Raw genomic sequence first — 16268 nt, forward strand, 5'->3', positions numbered from 1 at the left:
TGACGTTTATTCTATATACCTGATCGGCCTCCGCCGACCAAATGTGTTGCAATCCATCCAGATCTCCGCCCTCCGCGCTCGACTCGAGTTTTTCGAATCGGTCGGCTCGATTCCCCAGGTCTTTAGCTGAGATAGTTGTGTATGCGGCCAGAAATGATCTGGGTGACACTCGGAAGACCACGGCGATAGATTACTCAAGTATTGCTCGTCGCTCGTCCGTGATAAAAAGGTAGATTTGCAAATTTGCGAATGCAACATGAAAACGAAGAAAAGATAGCTTGTTTAACCCCGACGAGCCTTGTCTCGTCGCTTTCCCTTTGACTGTCAACGCAAAATAAGAAGGGCAAGTGAGCGGAGAGAAGAGGCCTTTTTGCTTTGGAGCGAAACGCACCTTTTCTCGTTCGAAAGCTTTCTCCTCGGCGCGCTCGTCCTGAAGACTTCCCATGATCTTGGTAATCTGTGAAAAAAGTCACAATGACAGAGGTTAGCACGCTGCCTGTGTGCGCAGAAAGTACCATCGAAGAGAACCTGCCTTCTTTTCGTAGGCAGCATCGTCGGTCTTTTTGCGTTTTGCCTCTTCGACCGCCAAGAACCTGTTGTCCTTGCGAAGTTCTCGTACCGCACCCTTCTTCTCCTTCTTGTACAGCGCACGAAGTTTGCTTTGTTCGGCTCGTTCCGTATCCGGGTCGAAGCGACGGTTCGGGTTGAACCCTTCGTCGAACTTGGGCAGGTACGTCGCAATCGGAATAGCACGGTGATGTTGCAAAGCGAGAGGTTTGCGGGCTTGGAGGGCAAAAGTGAGAGCCTTGGTCAAAGTCGAGACAGTCGTCGAGATTTCCTCCTGAGCAATAGCGAAAACCACGGAAAGAGAGGTCAGGCTTCCTTCCAATCAGCTATTATTGATGTTCCGGGCGGAAGAGACTCACCTTGACTGGTGCAGGAAGTTTCTGCAATTTGACCGCTTTGAGGAGAGCCTCGGCAGGCTGGAACAGCTCAACGAAAGCTTCCGATCCCGAGTACCGCTCCCTCGCGTTCGTCAAGAGTGCAAGTGCCGTCTTGACGAGGTCCGCCTTGACCTGCTCGGCGTCCTCGCTGGTGGCACTTTTGCCTTGTCGAACAGCCTCAAGCAAATTCAGACGTTCCTTGCTTTCGACCTGCGCTTGCTGTCCCTTCGCGACCGCGCGCAGTTTGAGAGACTTGGCATGCTCCTGCTGGAAGTCAGGAGTAGGGAAATTGCCAGGGAATGTCTTCGATGTGAGGGTTGTCGGCAAGAGGAGAAGAAGTGCCGAAAGGATAAAGTTTGTCGATTCGGGCGTGAGACGCTGACTGACTTGCTCATACTGTGCCGAGAGAGTGCACAGGAACAGGCCACTCGCGAGATCGGCGAGATTCCTCACTCGCGCCTGCGCGAGGTATTCACCAATGAGAAGCTGGGCTGCCGCCGACACGGGGTGGGACAAATCGGACATCGACCAAACCATACCGACCACACGAAGCAGAGTCAGCTCGGCGAGACCGGGCCAGGTTTTCGCGGTGGGGTCGAGCGGTCCTTTCGAGAGTCCTCGCAGGAAGTTCTTGTGCATGAGTCGAAGCTTCGAAACGTAATGAGGGGCGCAGCTGAGAGGGTAGGCGTGCGAGAGGGTGAGCAGCGGCGGTAGCAGAGAGTTGATCGTGCGGAACGCGGTGGGTGATGTAGATACAGCGAGGTAGATAACGTGGTCGAGAAGAACGTTGGCGAAAACCTGGTGATCGGAGAACGACTGTCAGAGGCGAGGCGAAACAGAGCACAAGAGGATTGCTCACCTGGATCTTCTCCTTGTTGCCGACTGCAAGTCCGGGATGGTACAGTGTCCGAATACGCTTGACGACGAGCGGGGTGTCCTCTTCCTTGATGTTCGACGAAGTAAGTAGGCGCACAAACTCGCCATGGGTCGAAGGACAGGGGAAGGTGAAGGGAAGCTCGGCCCCCGGTTCTGCAGCAGCTGACTTGGTAGGAGCGACCAACGCCTCTGCCTCTCCTTCGACTGCCTCCTCATCCGAGTCTTCTGCCGACAGATCGCCGACATCCATCTCGTCGTCTTCCTCCTCTTCTTCGCCTTCATCCTCATCGCTGTCATCCTCGTCGCCTTCCGAACCGTCCGCTTCTTCCTCTTCCTCGCTCTCGGCGCCCTCTTGGATACCCTCAAGACCTTTGCCGAGACCTTCTTCAGCGTCCTCATCACTGAGTCCACCCTCGAACCCTTCCGCAAGGAAATCGTCATCCAGGTCGTCCGCTTGTGGCACTCGCTTGCCTTTGCCCTTCTTGTCTTTCTTGCCGTCTCCACCCTCTTCATCGCTTGAATCATCCCGCTCTCCCCTTTGACGCTTCAATCGTTTCTCCTCGCGTGCTTTGAGCTCCTCTGCCGCTTGCTGCGCGAGCTCGAGGGGTGTCTTCATCCTGTTGGTTGCATGTGCACGAGGCTCGAGTGCTAGCATGCGAACGTAGTTGTCGTAAGGATCTTTGTCTTCCTCGTCGGCTTTGGCAGGAGGTGGACGTTCGACGTCTTCGTCGTATGCAGGAATAGCAGAAGTTGAAGCGACAGGAGCAGGACTCGGCGAGCGGTCAGCCGCCGAGCCGATCAACTTGCGGAGGAGGTCGCGGTCGACGCCCGACTTGGCCGACGAGGCGGCAAGAGCAGCCTCGAGCTCTTCGTCGTTCAGCTCGTAAGTCGATCCTTCGCTGTCGGAAGCGTCATCGTCGTCTGAATCACTGCCTTCGAGATCCTCTTCGTCCTCTTCATCGTCGTCGTCCTCCTCCTCATCATCATCATCATCGGCATCGTCTGTTTGGATGACGCCTGAAGGTACTCCGACGCTGATAGAGTCTGCTGCCGGACGAGATGGAGCAGGCATACGAGCGTTTCCGCCTAGAATCGAGCGAAGGTCCTTGAGATCTGCATCGAGGCCAAGTCGAGTCTCATCGTCTGCAGAACGCATGCGTTTCCTTTCGGCCTGTGGTTGACATCATTTATCAGCTCGTCTGTAGTGCGCCGCGAGCGGGCAAGGTTAAAGCCTACTTTGTGGAATTTGGATTTCGCGACAACCTCGTCCATGATTTCGGCATGAGTCTTCTTGCGCTCAGGCTCTTCCTGTAGCCAGCTGTCAGTGTTGCACGCGATTTTAGCGTGTAAAGCTACGAAATACTCACCTCCTCGGGTTCGGCTCCCATCTTTCTTCGCTTGAGCAGCGGCTCGCGGTTCGCGCCCTCGCTCACCCCAAGTCCTCCCCATCCGCCGTTTTCAAGTTCTTCCTCGTCGCCAAAGCCAAGCGTTCTGCCGCCGTGCGTCAGCTCGAAGCCTCCTTCATCATCGTCTTCCAAGTTGAACTTGGCTTTCTTGCCGAGTCGAGACTGGCGCTCGGCGGTGAAGCGTTCCAAAGCCTTCTCCTCTGGGGTGAGATTGGTCGAGGTTTCACCAAAGCGGTGGTCGAGGAAAGTGGACGAATGCGTTCGCGCGTCTAGCATTGGCAGCAACGTCTTCTTGCGCTGTAGCATGTCGCGAGTTCAGCAAGTGCACTCATAGTTTGAACACAAGCCGGACCACTTACTGTCTCGATACCTGCCGCTCTCGCCTTGCCAGGCATTCCCTTCTTGCCGCCCTCAACCTCGCCCCGTCTCGTGACGACCTCGAACTTCTTCTTCTCGTCCCGGACATCGAACAAGTTGAACTTGTCGTGGATCGCGCCGAGCTTCGAGTTGCGGTGGGCGAGTGAGGATGATGAGAGATCTTTCCGTTGCTTTGCGCGTTTCTTCTCATCCTTTGGGTTCGAAGTCCTCGACAGCCCTGATGCTCGCAAGCTGCTCTTGAGCTGCTTGAGTTGCGAGCCTCCCATCGTCGCGCGGGTTCGAGTGCCGGTGGCGGTGTGTTGATTGAAGGACTTGAATCCAACTTTTTTGTTTCACAGGCTGCCGCTTCTCCTCGACCATATACTCCGAAACTTGTCGCTCGGCAAGCGGCGTGAGACGTGCAACAGGCTGCCATCATGCTCGCTATTTCCTGTCCGCTCACGCTTTCGGAGTTTGGGCTTAGCCAGAATGTCCCACCACGCGGCGATCACCACCCGCGCGCCAGCTCTGCGGCCGTTATGTCCACGGTCTCTCTTGAGATACTACGATACCTCGTCGGATCACTCAGCAAGACCGCTTACACAGCAGATCGCGAGCTCCCTAATACCCGGTTAATGCTGCTCATCCGGCCGTCGGCTTGCGGAAGAATTATTCCGCCGTTGTCGCGCAACCCGAGACCAGCTTACCGGTGCGTACGTTCCAGTCTCGGTTCTGGATCGCACAGATCGACGTCCCTTGTACCTATGACTAACTCGCAGCTCCGGCTGAGTGTGTAGACGGGGAGGGACTCGGGCAGCTTTTACCGAGCGTAAAGAAACGCGCCGGTCGCAAGCTCGTGCGCGAGAGCTAGAGGCAGCATGTTTTCAATTCGCTAGGGTCGCTTTGTGATCGGATCTACGCCCATGCTAGTCGAGCGTGTCGCTACATACTTCAGAAAACAACCATGTCCGCCCGTGAGCTTGGTTGTTCAGTTGAAGCGGCGAGGCCGACCGACAATTTCGAAACAGGTTATTCTGCATTGCGAGAAGGCGTACCTGAACGAGCTATTTCAGGACTTCTGAATCCGAACGGGGCCCAAAAACAGAGTGGGGGATAGGTTCGCACAGTCTGGGGAAATACTTCTTCCCTGGCCTCTCGATCGCCTCTCTCCACTTCGACGAGCGTACTCTCTGTTTCTCGCCTCTCCCACTTTCTGCTCCTGCTTCGTCGCTCTCAGCTGTCGCAAAACTTGAGGCTTTCCATTGACTTGACTGTTCCGCCTGCCCCTCCATCGCCCGCCTACAATGACGGACCGCGACACAGCCTCGCTGTCCTCCGACCTCGAGAAGCAACGAAGGCCACACGAGCAGGACAAGCCCGCAGCAACCTCGGAACATCTCGAGCACTACATCGGCAAACCTGGCTACTCGGCTAACCTCGATGCCGTCCAAGAGGCTCACGGCTTCAAGCCTCAAGACGGTCGTCTTGTCGTCGATCCCGCCGAAGCCGCACGAGAGTATGGCGAGGAGGTTGCTTCGAGGCTCAAGACGAATCGCAAAGGAACCAAGATCCTCTGGCCGCAGCGTGAGTAGCTTCCGCACGGTCCGATTCACATGTTCGAGCTCACTCCTGCTTTCATGTTGCGAACAGCTTCTGAAGATCCTAACGACCCTCAAAACTGGAGCGCCGTCAAGAAGAACATGCAACTCCTCATCCTCAGTGAGCTTTGTCAAGTCGTGCTCGTCGCGATTGTGCGCTCCGACTAAAAACTCCTATGAACAGCCATGGCCGCATTCGTCCCTGACTTCTCGAGCGGTATCGGTATCGGAGGTCTTTTTGCGCTCGCAAAAACCTTTGAAACGACGCCGGACGAAATCAACAACCTCACCTCGAACTGGTCCATTTTCTTGCTCGGCCCTGGCGGTATCCTCGCTGTGATCTTGATCAAGCGCTACGGCCGACTTCCAATCCTCTTCTGGTCTCAGTTCATCGGTCTCGGCTTCTTGATCGGATGCGCCTTGGCCCCGGATTTGAAGACATTCGCGGCGATGCGCATCCTCAACGCTTTCTTCTCTACGGCACCGCAATGCGTCGGTCTCTGGACAGGTTAGTCCAGTTTCGATCGGCTATCAACGAAATTCTAATAGTGCTGACTCTCGATGTCCCTCAGTCGCCGATATGTTCCCGTTCCATCTTCAGGCGCGCAAACTCGCTCTGTGGACATTCGGATTCATTGCTTCCCCCTTCGTGTCCCCATTCCTGCTCGGCTATCTCGTCGCGAGCAAGGACTCGTTCCGCGATGCTTATTGGGTCGGAGTCGCTTATGTTGCGCTCGTCGTCATCCTGATCGCCTTATTCTCCGAAGAGACCATGTGTACGCTCTCTTCGCTTTCCTCAATCTCTTGCGGTTATTGACCCAATCTCTCCTCTAACAGACGACCGTGACATCGTACCGGTGCCCAAACGACCCACGACTGGCCTTCGCTACCGCATCGAGACATTGCTCGGCATCACCGGATGGAAAATGTCCAAGTACCGTTGCAGCTGGGGCGAGTGCCTCACGAGTTGGCTTGATGTTGTCTGGCGCCCGCATGTGGTACTTATGCTGATCTGTCAGTACTCTCCTTCTCTGAGCTCCGAGATGGTTTCAGGGCTAATTGTTGGCTACTCGTGACAGATGTCGGAGTCATTTTCGGTTTCGGAATCGGTGCGCCCTGTTCCTCTGCTCTTGCTGTGCGCTTCTTCTGACCGTGTCCTTTGCTTCGCTTCAGGTATCAACGTGACAAACGCTGTGTTCACCGGCTCGCCCCCTCCTCTTGGCTATGGTTTCAACGCATACGTGACTAGTTCCCTTTACGCTATCCCGATCGTCGCTGTGATCCTCGGCGAGCTTGTCGGTCGTTTCCTCAATGATGCTGTATGTTGAGCACACTCTTTCACCTGCTGCTCATGCTGACATATCCCCCATCGTAGATCACGGATCGACTGATCAAGCGCAATTCGGGCGTTTTCTACGCCGAGTACCGTCTGTGGACGATCTATTTCGCAATCCCCTTCTGTAAGCATCTTCGCGGCTGTCACCCGTTGTGCTGGCCTAACTTCATACCTGCTCGTCGACAGTTGTGGGAGGATTTGTCCTTCTTGGCGCGGCATTTGAGAAGAAGCTCCCCGTCGCTGCGTTGATCTTCGGCTGGGGAATGGCCGAGTGAGTGAACCGCATGGTCGGAAAACTGTCTAGCCCATAACTGACAAGGTTGTCGCAGATTCGCAATTCTCATCAACACGGTGGCGGTCTACGCTTACTTGATGAATTGTTTCCCGACTCGTCAAGGCGAGTGCTCGGCGTTGATCAACTGGGCAAGGTACGCATCCTCCTCCAGGTTCTGACCACGCAACCTGCCTCTGGTCATTCTACTGTCAGAACGCGCTGACCTGCGTTTTCACGTTGTTTTAGGGTCCTTGGTGGCTTTGCTATCGTGAGTCTATGTGACGAGGAGCGAATTCAGGATGAGCGCTGACTCGATATTCTTCACAGCCCTACTACCAAGTGCCGTACTCTCTGTCTGCCGGACCCCTCGCATGCTTCGGTATGGAAGCAGGCGTTGGCGCTGGACTCTTCGTTGTCATCATTCCGCTGCTTCAGATCTTCGGACCTCAACTCCGAGCTCGATTCTCGGTTCGACACTGAACAGTGTCCGGACCTGTCTCTCCTTTCACCCGCGAAATCGTTCTCTGTCTTCGTTGTTTGTCGTATGGTGTACCTCGAATGTCGTATTTCAGTCATCCTTCTACTATGGAACCTGTAACCTCTGCTTCGCAATATAGGCTGTTCTCGATTCTCCTGGCACTTCTGTTATCTCGGTGGTTTCAAGCCCACACGCACGGTACCCAACTGTGGCCCGCGGAGTGTATCGGAGTCTCTAATCGCCTCGTGCCAGTCTGTTTCTCCCGTCTTCTCTCTTCTGCCCCACACATCGGTTTCGCCAATGTCAGATTCGAACAAGACTAGCCACGTCGAATCAGTCTCCATGACTCCACTCGCGGAGAAATGGACCGTGGTCGGCGCCGCCTCGCCCGATGCACGCTCCGCCACCTCGAGTGCCTCTTCCGACACGACCTCTGTCGGACAGCCCGACGACACGGACACGACCCGAAAGGCTGAAGCATGCACAGTCCCTATTGAAGGGCTGTCGGGGGAGCCCGAGAAGAAGTCGCCATCGGAAGACGCACAGGCCGCCCCTGATGCCGCAGATCAGGCCTCCGCTCCGGGTCCTTCTGCTGAGTCACGCATCAGCAACTCGGACAGTGGCGAGGAGAAGATGGACGATCCTCAGGCTGCCAAGGAGCCTCGTGACCAGCCTGAGGAGATCCAGGACTCGGGCCGTGCCGAGAATAGTCCGGAGCAAGCGCACGAGGTTAGCAGGTCTGTGCCCAGCAGTCTCTCGGCATAGCTTGACTGACCGAGAATCGTCGAGACAGGCCCAGGTACTCCCGTCCCTCACCGTGACGCAGGCAACCCTGCCCGTTCCCGAAGTGCCCGTGGCTACTATCCCAGTGGCCACAAACGCGACCAAGTCGAACCAGGCCTCCGCATCTGCTCTCAAGTTCAATCGACTCGTGACCGAACTCACTTCGTCGTTTGTCACCGACAATCGAACCCTCTTCGCGTCTCCTGTCTTTACGAACCATGCTGCTCCCAATTCTGCTGTTTCACCGAAAACGGCGTCCTTCTTCAGCGCTGGGACTCGCTCGCCGCCGCGTCCGGGAGGAGGCGGCATCACGGAGCTACCGTCCGATTCAGAGCCTCCCAGCGAAAGTCAAATTGTCATCTCTACCGAGATCGACAAGGAGGAGGACACCGAGAAAGAGGAAGTAGTCAAGGACAAAGTTTCCCCGAGCTCGAGTGGCGGCAAGACGATGCCGCTGATTTCCTTTCCCAGTCAGTCGGAACAAGCTGCACAGAAGCGACCCTCTGATTCTACTCGCCCCTCGAACCCCACAGGATACGTTTCTCGAAGGGACGTGTCGACTTTTTCTCGCAACCCTTCTCCCGCTCGAGTCGCTCCCCCCTTTCGCAATAGTCTGGCTCGCGATGCCTCAAGGTATCCCTCGCTTCGCTACATGCCAACGATGCAACATCGCTCGCGCACCTTTGTGTCCACGTCACTTCCGGAGAACCGCCCGACTCGTCAATCTGAGAACGAACCCAAGAAATCGCGCATGTCAATTGGGGATTTGGTGGACGAGCTCAAGAAGGCACTTGCGCAGGATCGCAGCATGTACTACACCTTGAAAGGCGTTCTGGCTGAACACGAAGAACACCGTCGTCAGGATGCAGCGGTCCCGGCTCCAGTTCGCACCGAGACTCGCGCCCCGAAGGAACCCGTTCCGACCCAGGAAAACGCAAACTCTGATTCTTATCGTCGCCGCCACCGAGCACCGGTCAAGTCGGTCACGCTTACCCAGACCGATACCGAGTCTGAATTCGAGGATCATGCTCAACGCTTTCATCGTCATCGTTCGTTTTTGACTCTCGGCACTCCTGACTACCCAGACACGGGCGCTGACGAGATACTCGTGTGGCTCAGAGCGTCAAGAGAAAGGATCGCGTCGAGCTCAAGACGATGTTAGGCCCCGCCGCGAGCTCCGCGATGACCATCCGGTTCTTCCTCGTCCGTCGGCGCATCAACCTGTACTCACTCGCGCTCATGGACATCGTCCCGTCTCGAGCGGTACGAAACAGTCGCCTATCCTCGCTCACGACCACAAGACGTCTCGCAAGGACAACGTTCCGAACATCTTGCGCCCCAAAGGTCTTGAGAAGCCACAAACCACGTTCTCGTACCCCAGTAATGCCGTACGCGTCTTGAAGGAGCAGCTACCGCCGAAGCAAGAGCAACCTTCACAATGTCGTGTTCTCGTCAGTCATGCTTGCGCCGTCCATTCCAACCCTCCCCATCTCGCGGACCCTTCACCCAAGTCGAAGCCGCTCGTGTTGGTCAATTACCTACGTCGTCCTGTCACAGTTCCTACGTATGGAACTGGGCGCAAGCACGTATCGCTCGCTCGAGGAAGTTCCAGACTTCGCGAAACGAAGAAGAAAGGATCGCAGCCGTCAAAGGGTACCAGGGTCAAGGAGTCCAAGGGCAAATCTAGGCGGGACAATTCGATCTCGTTCGATTTCGACGATTTCTACTGAAGGTCAGGAGGTTGCAGTGTCGTGGTCTGTATAAGTTAGTCCTTCTCTCGTAGATCGTTGTTCGTCTGGCTCTTCTCTATACGTATATCTGTGCGCAATACACGAGTTGTTTAGTCTATGTCGAAGGAACCTAGAAGTAGAACATCGATCGAGCGCTGAGCGACCTTACTTTACTACATCTTGGCATCGACAGGAGGGTATCCCATCTCTTTCAGCAGGGCTTCGCTGTACCGCACACATTGTTCGTAAGTCTTTTCGAACCCGTCTTTGCCCTGCCCACGAGTGTTATCCGAGAAGGGTCAGCCGGCGATAACAGTCATCGCTAGTTTAGCGGGGAAGATACTGCGAGAACTCACACCGTAGTAAGGATCTTCGATGTCCTTGCCATCGTCAAATGAGCCAAACAGTGCGACTGAAAAAGCGCGAGGTCCAGAATTCCCATCAGTATAATGATCGAGAGGACTTGAGAGTCGGAAACTTTGCAGTACCTTTCGCTTTCGAACCTTTCGGCTGGACTTTTTGAATGTTCTTCAAGTTTCCCCAGGCATCCATTGCGAGGATGTAGTCAAATTTGTCAAAGTCGGAACGCTATCAGAACGACAGAGAATTTTATCAGCGTCTGTTACTACCATCAGCAGGAAAAGGAGAGATTATCCCGTACTTGAAGCTGACGAGCGGTCGAATTGATCGGGACTCCGTGTTTGCGACACACGGAAGTTGTCCTGGTTATACGTACAATGTCAGTCCAATCGAATGCTCGTTGCCGTAGAAAAGCAGTGTGTGGAGAAACATGCCGTTCATCAGGTTCTTCCCCGACATGGTACCCAGCAGTTCCGCACGAATCGACTTGAAAGTCTTTCAGACCGCGCTTGTTGACGACGTCTTGCAGCACTGCTTCGGCCATGGGCGAGCGCTATCGGGATGGCGAACCCACATCAGCGAACGTTCTCAGGATCTTGTTCGGGGTGGCAGTTGACCTACGCAGATATTGCCGAGACAGCACATCAAGACTTTCGGCATGGTTTCGTTTCGTTTCGAGAGATTGCCCGGGCAGGACAAGGAGGTGAAGGATGATTGGAAACGATGACGAAATCGCTACAAGATCAATTAATTTTCTCGTTCGAAGACTGCATGTCAGAACTTGTACGACACCAGCAGGTCAGAGTATGTAGGCATTCCGTCGGTCAGCATGGTGAGCGCAAGTCTGACTGACAATCCATGAACGCTCGACCGCTGGAAGACCACAACTCGGACGAGAAGCGGACAAAAAAGACACGTGCCGGCACCGGCCGATGATCCGGAGGAGCCGATACTGCAGAACACGCGCAAGAGATGTGACGGTGACAGATGACCGGGGTAGAAGAAAGTGCGGGAAGACGCGTACGCGCGCGCAAATGCGAGCAAAACATCAAGTCGCGGCGCGCGCTTTCACCTGTCAACATTCCTTTTGCGAGTTTCTTCAGATCGCTTCCCTTCCTCCACCGTCTCTGGCTCAATAATCGCTCCCAAAGCCGTCCCGGTCTGGCAACTCTCGACTCGCCCACCCAGCTTCGACCCGTTTACGGCCAAGCTCTCTCGCCCGTTCCACATTTCACTCAACATCCCGATCGGCATGCTCTCCTCCTTCCTCTTGACCGCGGCAGTGGTCGCTCTGCCCCTCGTTGCGGTTGCATCTCCGTCCGCGACCGAACAACAGCGGGTGTTTGCTCCTGCAGGTCGAAGGCTTGAACGAGTTGCGCGACCAGCTCGAGTCTCGTCCGTCGTCGTGCACGTCGTCGATCCTGCGTCGCCAACTACTTCGACCGTCGTCACTCCAGCTCTGATCGCTCGCCAAGCTCTCGAGTACTATGGTGAAGAAGACGAAGACCAAGACCTGCCCGAAGCCTCGTCGCCCAATTTTGGTCAACCGTGCGAGTACCGTCAATCGCCATTCACCGTGTGTGGAGATTACTACGACTCCGAGACCGAGACCGATCATGGCTTGTTCTGCTCGCCGAGCGGGTTCTGCGCTTCAAAGGGCAGCGTGTGCGGATCAAACTCGGCCTGTTCTACAGGTGAGCTTTCTTCTAATGCTATTTGTCTGTCTCCCTTTCTTCCTCGTATACTCAATTCTGCTCGGTGCGATCGACGTCTGTAGGGCTCGTGTGCAACTTGTCGACTCACCGTTGCGAAACAGAATCGGCCCAATCGCTCTCGATCTCTGAATCTCGTCGCAACTCGCGTCAACGTACGGCCATGTCGAACTGTCCCGATCGAGCGCAAGCGTGTTACTCTCCTGCGTTCGGTGGATTTGAGGTTCGTCCGAGAAAAAAGGACAAAAGAGATATCTTCGAACAAGAGAAACTGACCTTGTTTCGAGGTTTTCTTCTACTTTGACAGTGCGTTTTTACTGGCAGTGAAGTGACTCAATGCGGTGGTTGTATCGGTACGGGAGGAATCGACTGCTCCAAGATTGAAGGCGCTCTCGCTACGAGTTGTCGACATGGCTCCTGCGTAATCCGTTGAGTCTCGTTTTTTCCCGCAATTGTGCTGGTCTGCAAACAAAAAACTGACCCAAACTCTTTGTCCTGATTATTCAGACGCGTGTGCCGGTGGTTACGCACCCTCTGAAGATGGAACCGAGTGCATCGATGAGCTCTTATAGATTTTTTTTCGGCAATATTGCTTGTACCATACGCATTCAGTACTTTTTTCATAAGCATGATCGCATTAGACGAATAGGCCTTTTCGGATGTTGTATGCAGATATCATTTCCACGTGTTTCTCTACCTTCCGAAGCACTAGCTGGAGAGAGCTCCCGCGATGACCCGAGCTGATAAGCGAGCGGAATACATTCTCCTTCGAACGTCGTCTGTTTGAACACTGTTCGGGATCATCCGTTTTCCCCCTCTTTTGTGGATGTCGATTCTAGATCTATGCTTGTTGCGATGCGAGGTACGTTCGCAATTTGTCGAGAGCCCGGTAACGATGACTGATTTTGTTTTTCGCTTCACCATCCATCTCGGCATACCTATCAAGATGACCATTTGAACAATCAGTCCCAGGGTTGATTGGAGAGTTCGCTCGACGATATCATCCCGAGAAAGAGAGAGAGCGAGCGACAGGTTTGGAAAGAAAGGAAGAAACAAACGTTTTCCCGTTCCCTTCGACGGGTTCAAACACTGGATCCCATCCAAACTTGGTAGGTCCCCGAGCGGGTACGATCTGACCTTGCGTCGTGCCTTCGAACAAGATGGGTTCGGTACCGGGACCTGCCGAGTACGCGAACGTGCAAATCGCGGTCGCTCGTTTCGATTCGAACCCGGTCAACATCGAGTTGAGACCTGTCAGAGAGAAGGTGCACAACAACCACATGGTCATAAGTTCACAAAAGAGACTAAGACCCCTGAAAGTTTCAAGGGGAAAGAGTAGGAGCAAGGAAAAAGTTTCGGGGGATACCTTCGTGACCGACGGATTGCATAAAGTACTTGATGAACGGTCCTGGCAGTCCACCGAGCGCTTCGAATGCCAATGCAGTGTCCTAATTCCAAGACATTTGGGTTAGCGAAAGGTTCAGGGGTTGTCCGGCGGGGAACGAGAGGCGGAGAAAGAAAACTGACTTCAGTGATACAAGGACCGTTGACAATCTCGGCTGCAGCTCGTACTTTTGCGATTGCGACTTCTTGAGTCGTACCTTGGATCTCGGGCAAGTCGAGGTCCTTTGAATCGACTTCGAAGGAAGAGGATGACGCAGAGGAAGCACCGGCGAGGAGGATCGCTCGAACTTCTTTCAGCTTGTTGGCATTGCCGGTCACGAACAGGATACGTTGAGTCGACATGGCTTTAAAACGAGAGCGAGAGATAAGATCTATCGGTTGAAACGAGGCGATGAACCTTGGAGTTGCTGTTCTCGAGAGTCCCTCGACCAGTTCTTGAATTCGAAAGAGCAGAGTAGGACTGACTAGTGTCGAGCCAGTTCTTGTCGTGCAGCGAACGGAGGAGTGCAACCCGCCTCAGAGCCGCGAGTCGGCCGACGCGCGCGCGCGCAACTGCCTCGACTCGATCTGCACCGCCAACTCACCTTGCGCAGCTCGCAATGAGCGCCCGGATACCGACGCGACCAGCTCTCAGCTCGGGCGTACTCAGAGCTCACCGACAGCTGGCAGTCTCGGCTCGTCGTTGCGCAAGCTCATTCAACTTTCTCTCTCTTGTGCACTCGATCGCTGACATTGAAGCCGACCCATACAGACCAACATCTATGTGTCCGACTCGACTGACCCTCACTTCAACCTCGCATTCGAAGACTGGTACAGAATCTTCCTCCTTTTCCTGGTCCAACATCCTGTTGTCCTTCCTACTGACGCTCTGCTCGTTCATCTTTAGGCTCTTTCGAAAGACGGATCCAGCGAAACGTATCCTGTACATGTACCGAAACATTCCGAGCGTCATCATCGGGCGCAACCAAGTCCGATTCTTCCCTTACTTGCCTTCGCCCGATCGTTCCCCCGGTCCCGTCGAGTGATTTGGCCTGACCTCGTCTGCACCTCGCAGAACCCGTGGAAGGAGATCAATCTCGCCCGGCTGAACCAACTCGACATTCCATTTGTGCGGAGAAAAAGTGGCGGTGGCACCGTCTACCATGTTTGCTCACTCTCTTTCTCACCTGGGCGATCTCGCACAAATATACTAACAAGAAAATGATTTTCAGGACCTAGGCAACACCAACTACTGTGTGTTTGTACCTCGACTCGAATTCGATCGCGTGACGAACGCTCAACTCGTCGCGAATGCTTTGAAACGACTCGACATTCCGGCCCATGTCAACGAACGCAACGATATTTGCGTCGACAAATTCAAGATGAGTCTCTTCCCCGATTCCGAAAGCCGCTCTCTCTCTCTCTCGCTGGTCTCATTTCGGCTAACGCCCCATTTGTACTGATGCCTTGGATACGTTTCGGGATCCGCGTTCAAGCTGGTCAATCACAGAGCGTATCATCACGGTACCATGTTGATCGATGCCAAACTTGATCACCTGCGTGGAGTGCTTGGAACGAAAAAAGTCTGTCGGATCTTCTCTGCCCTCCGCCATCCCCTTCCGATCGAAACCCTTTCGCAAAGTCCTGATGTTTCCGGACCTCTCTCGTGACCCATCCTGTGACAGGAAGGTATGGTGACAAAGGGAGTCGCGAGCGTACCTTCTCCAGTCAAGAACCTCAAAGAGTGGAACGACCAGATCGAACATGACAGCTTTGTCGACAGCGTCGCGCGAGAGTTTGCCGAGCAGTACAAAGCCGACCCACAAATCAACGTTCGTTCTCGTTTTCTTCCGCAACGCATGGGGAAATCTCGTGAGGCGATTGTTTGAGCAGCTGTCTGATACCGGTTCGCTCCTTTCTAGCGAATCGGCGAAGCAGAAGCTGACAAGAACGAATACGTTCGGGGCGTCATGGATGAACTAAAAGTGATTCCTCCACTTGACGGAACCTTTTAAAAAGAGAACAGGTTTGAGCTCATTCTTTGGTTGCGCGTGTACCCCAGTCGTGGGAATGGCAGTACGGCAATTCTCCCGAGTTTACGCACGACATCTCTACAGACGACATGGTATGTACTGTCCCTGCTGCTCTGCTTGCTCTCTCTTGAGGAGAGGGCTGACGAGCCTTGCTTTCCTCTTTTTCTTCTGTTTCCAGACAATCTCGATCCGATCGAGACACGGGTTGATCACGACTGCAACCGTTTCGAACCCTCCTACGTCGACCGAGATGTGGGCCGCCGCGAGCGAACTGTGTCAGTTGCTCGAAGGCGATCGTTATGGAACTCTTGAACGCACTCGAGCGTACTTGGACAAGAACCGCAACGAGACGAACCAGTACAACGAGTCGATCAGGAAGATGTTGCAGTGGTTGCAACGAGAAATGTAAAGCGATGGAAAAGACCTGGATCCCACCGAGAAGAGCGAGAGACTTTTAAATTTTCTTGATACTGGGAGATGTTTTTTTAAGAGACGTGCGCGATACATGACTGTGAGATTTGCGAGAGTCGAGCCAACATAAATAGTGCAAGAGGTTAAGAAAATTTCGCAAGGGGAGAAATTGGTGTGAGCAGAGTCGAGAGCGGGCGCCGCGCCGAGGATCTTTGCTCGCTGTGATTTCTCGTTCCCAAGAAGCCGCCAACCCCCTTCCTCTACTCCGTAAGACGACGTTTCAGCTACGACCCAGTACCAGCCAGTACGCGCCCTCGCCTCCAGCCGCGCCAGTGAAAGAGGAGGAAGAGGGATGAAGGGGAGAATTTGAAGCCGTTCGTGAAAAAAGGTCACACGGGCTCAACAGCACACCTGGGGCAACGGGACGATCGACGAGTACCCAGGCTAGTTCAGTTGGAATTGATCGAACAGGTCGTTCGGTGCGCGCAGGAGGAGCACGTCGAGCACACCTCGAATGGGAGGGTTTCGCACCTCGCCTCAACTCGCCTCGTCGCTTCGGCTCTCTTCCAACCCTCACGCACCTCGCG

The 16268-nt window shown here is 54.4% G+C and overlaps 7 protein-coding genes across 7 annotated transcripts; 4 read left to right on the forward strand and 3 right to left on the reverse strand.

Annotated features, from left to right (window-relative positions):
- Positions 1-282: 282 nt before the first annotated feature.
- JCM15063_005557 (nucleolar 14 family protein) lies at positions 283-3870 on the reverse strand (the record flags this gene model as incomplete). The annotated part of the gene is made up of 8 exons (XM_076675778.1): positions 283-321; positions 392-457; positions 533-841; positions 927-1742; positions 1804-2991; positions 3057-3128; positions 3188-3523; positions 3586-3870. 8 exons carry the CDS (start codon positions 3868-3870, stop codon positions 283-285), a joined length of 3111 nt encoding a protein of 1036 aa, XP_076536917.1.
- A 1017-nt stretch (positions 3871-4887) lies between these two features.
- On the forward strand, positions 4888-7271 carry JCM15063_005558 (uncharacterized protein; the record flags this gene model as incomplete). Its single annotated transcript, XM_076675779.1, has 12 exons — positions 4888-5167; positions 5234-5302; positions 5366-5689; positions 5754-5957; positions 6019-6195; positions 6261-6290; positions 6355-6500; positions 6557-6641; positions 6704-6788; positions 6847-6945; positions 7038-7059; positions 7119-7271. The coding sequence occupies 12 exons, from the start codon at positions 4888-4890 to the stop codon at positions 7269-7271; spliced, it is 1674 nt and encodes a 557-aa protein (XP_076536918.1).
- A 298-nt stretch (positions 7272-7569) lies between these two features.
- JCM15063_005559 (uncharacterized protein) lies at positions 7570-9782 on the forward strand (the record flags this gene model as incomplete). The annotated part of the gene is made up of 3 exons (XM_076675780.1): positions 7570-7998; positions 8063-9101; positions 9172-9782. 3 exons carry the CDS (start codon positions 7570-7572, stop codon positions 9780-9782), a joined length of 2079 nt encoding a protein of 692 aa, XP_076536919.1.
- A 173-nt stretch (positions 9783-9955) lies between these two features.
- On the reverse strand, positions 9956-10802 carry LTP1 (tyrosine protein phosphatase LTP1; the record flags this gene model as incomplete). The annotated part of the gene is made up of 6 exons (XM_076675781.1): positions 9956-10054; positions 10139-10194; positions 10271-10370; positions 10444-10504; positions 10577-10695; positions 10764-10802. The coding sequence occupies 6 exons, from the start codon at positions 10800-10802 to the stop codon at positions 9956-9958; spliced, it is 474 nt and encodes a 157-aa protein (XP_076536920.1).
- Positions 10803-11394: 592 nt separating this feature from the next.
- On the forward strand, positions 11395-12426 carry JCM15063_005561 (uncharacterized protein; the record flags this gene model as incomplete). Its single annotated transcript, XM_076675782.1, has 4 exons — positions 11395-11836; positions 11920-12077; positions 12162-12282; positions 12362-12426. The coding sequence occupies 4 exons, from the start codon at positions 11395-11397 to the stop codon at positions 12424-12426; spliced, it is 786 nt and encodes a 261-aa protein (XP_076536921.1).
- A 269-nt stretch (positions 12427-12695) lies between these two features.
- On the reverse strand, positions 12696-13600 carry HAM1 (nucleoside triphosphate pyrophosphohydrolase HAM1; the record flags this gene model as incomplete). Its single annotated transcript, XM_076675783.1, has 4 exons — positions 12696-12792; positions 12913-13105; positions 13221-13302; positions 13382-13600. The coding sequence occupies 4 exons, from the start codon at positions 13598-13600 to the stop codon at positions 12696-12698; spliced, it is 591 nt and encodes a 196-aa protein (XP_076536922.1).
- A 257-nt stretch (positions 13601-13857) lies between these two features.
- AIM22 (putative lipoate--protein ligase) lies at positions 13858-15679 on the forward strand (the record flags this gene model as incomplete). Its single annotated transcript, XM_076675784.1, has 10 exons — positions 13858-13926; positions 14010-14068; positions 14145-14226; positions 14313-14402; positions 14470-14667; positions 14734-14820; positions 14923-15069; positions 15160-15222; positions 15300-15362; positions 15449-15679. 10 exons carry the CDS (start codon positions 13858-13860, stop codon positions 15677-15679), a joined length of 1089 nt encoding a protein of 362 aa, XP_076536923.1.
- Between the last annotated feature and the right edge of the window lie 589 nt (positions 15680-16268).

This window comes from Sporobolomyces koalae, assembly GCF_050403365.1.
Source record: "Sporobolomyces koalae JCM15063 DNA, S_koalae_JCM15063T_v1_ctg2, whole genome shotgun sequence".
Classification (NCBI taxonomy): Eukaryota; Fungi; Basidiomycota; class Microbotryomycetes; order Sporidiobolales; family Sporidiobolaceae; genus Sporobolomyces; species Sporobolomyces koalae.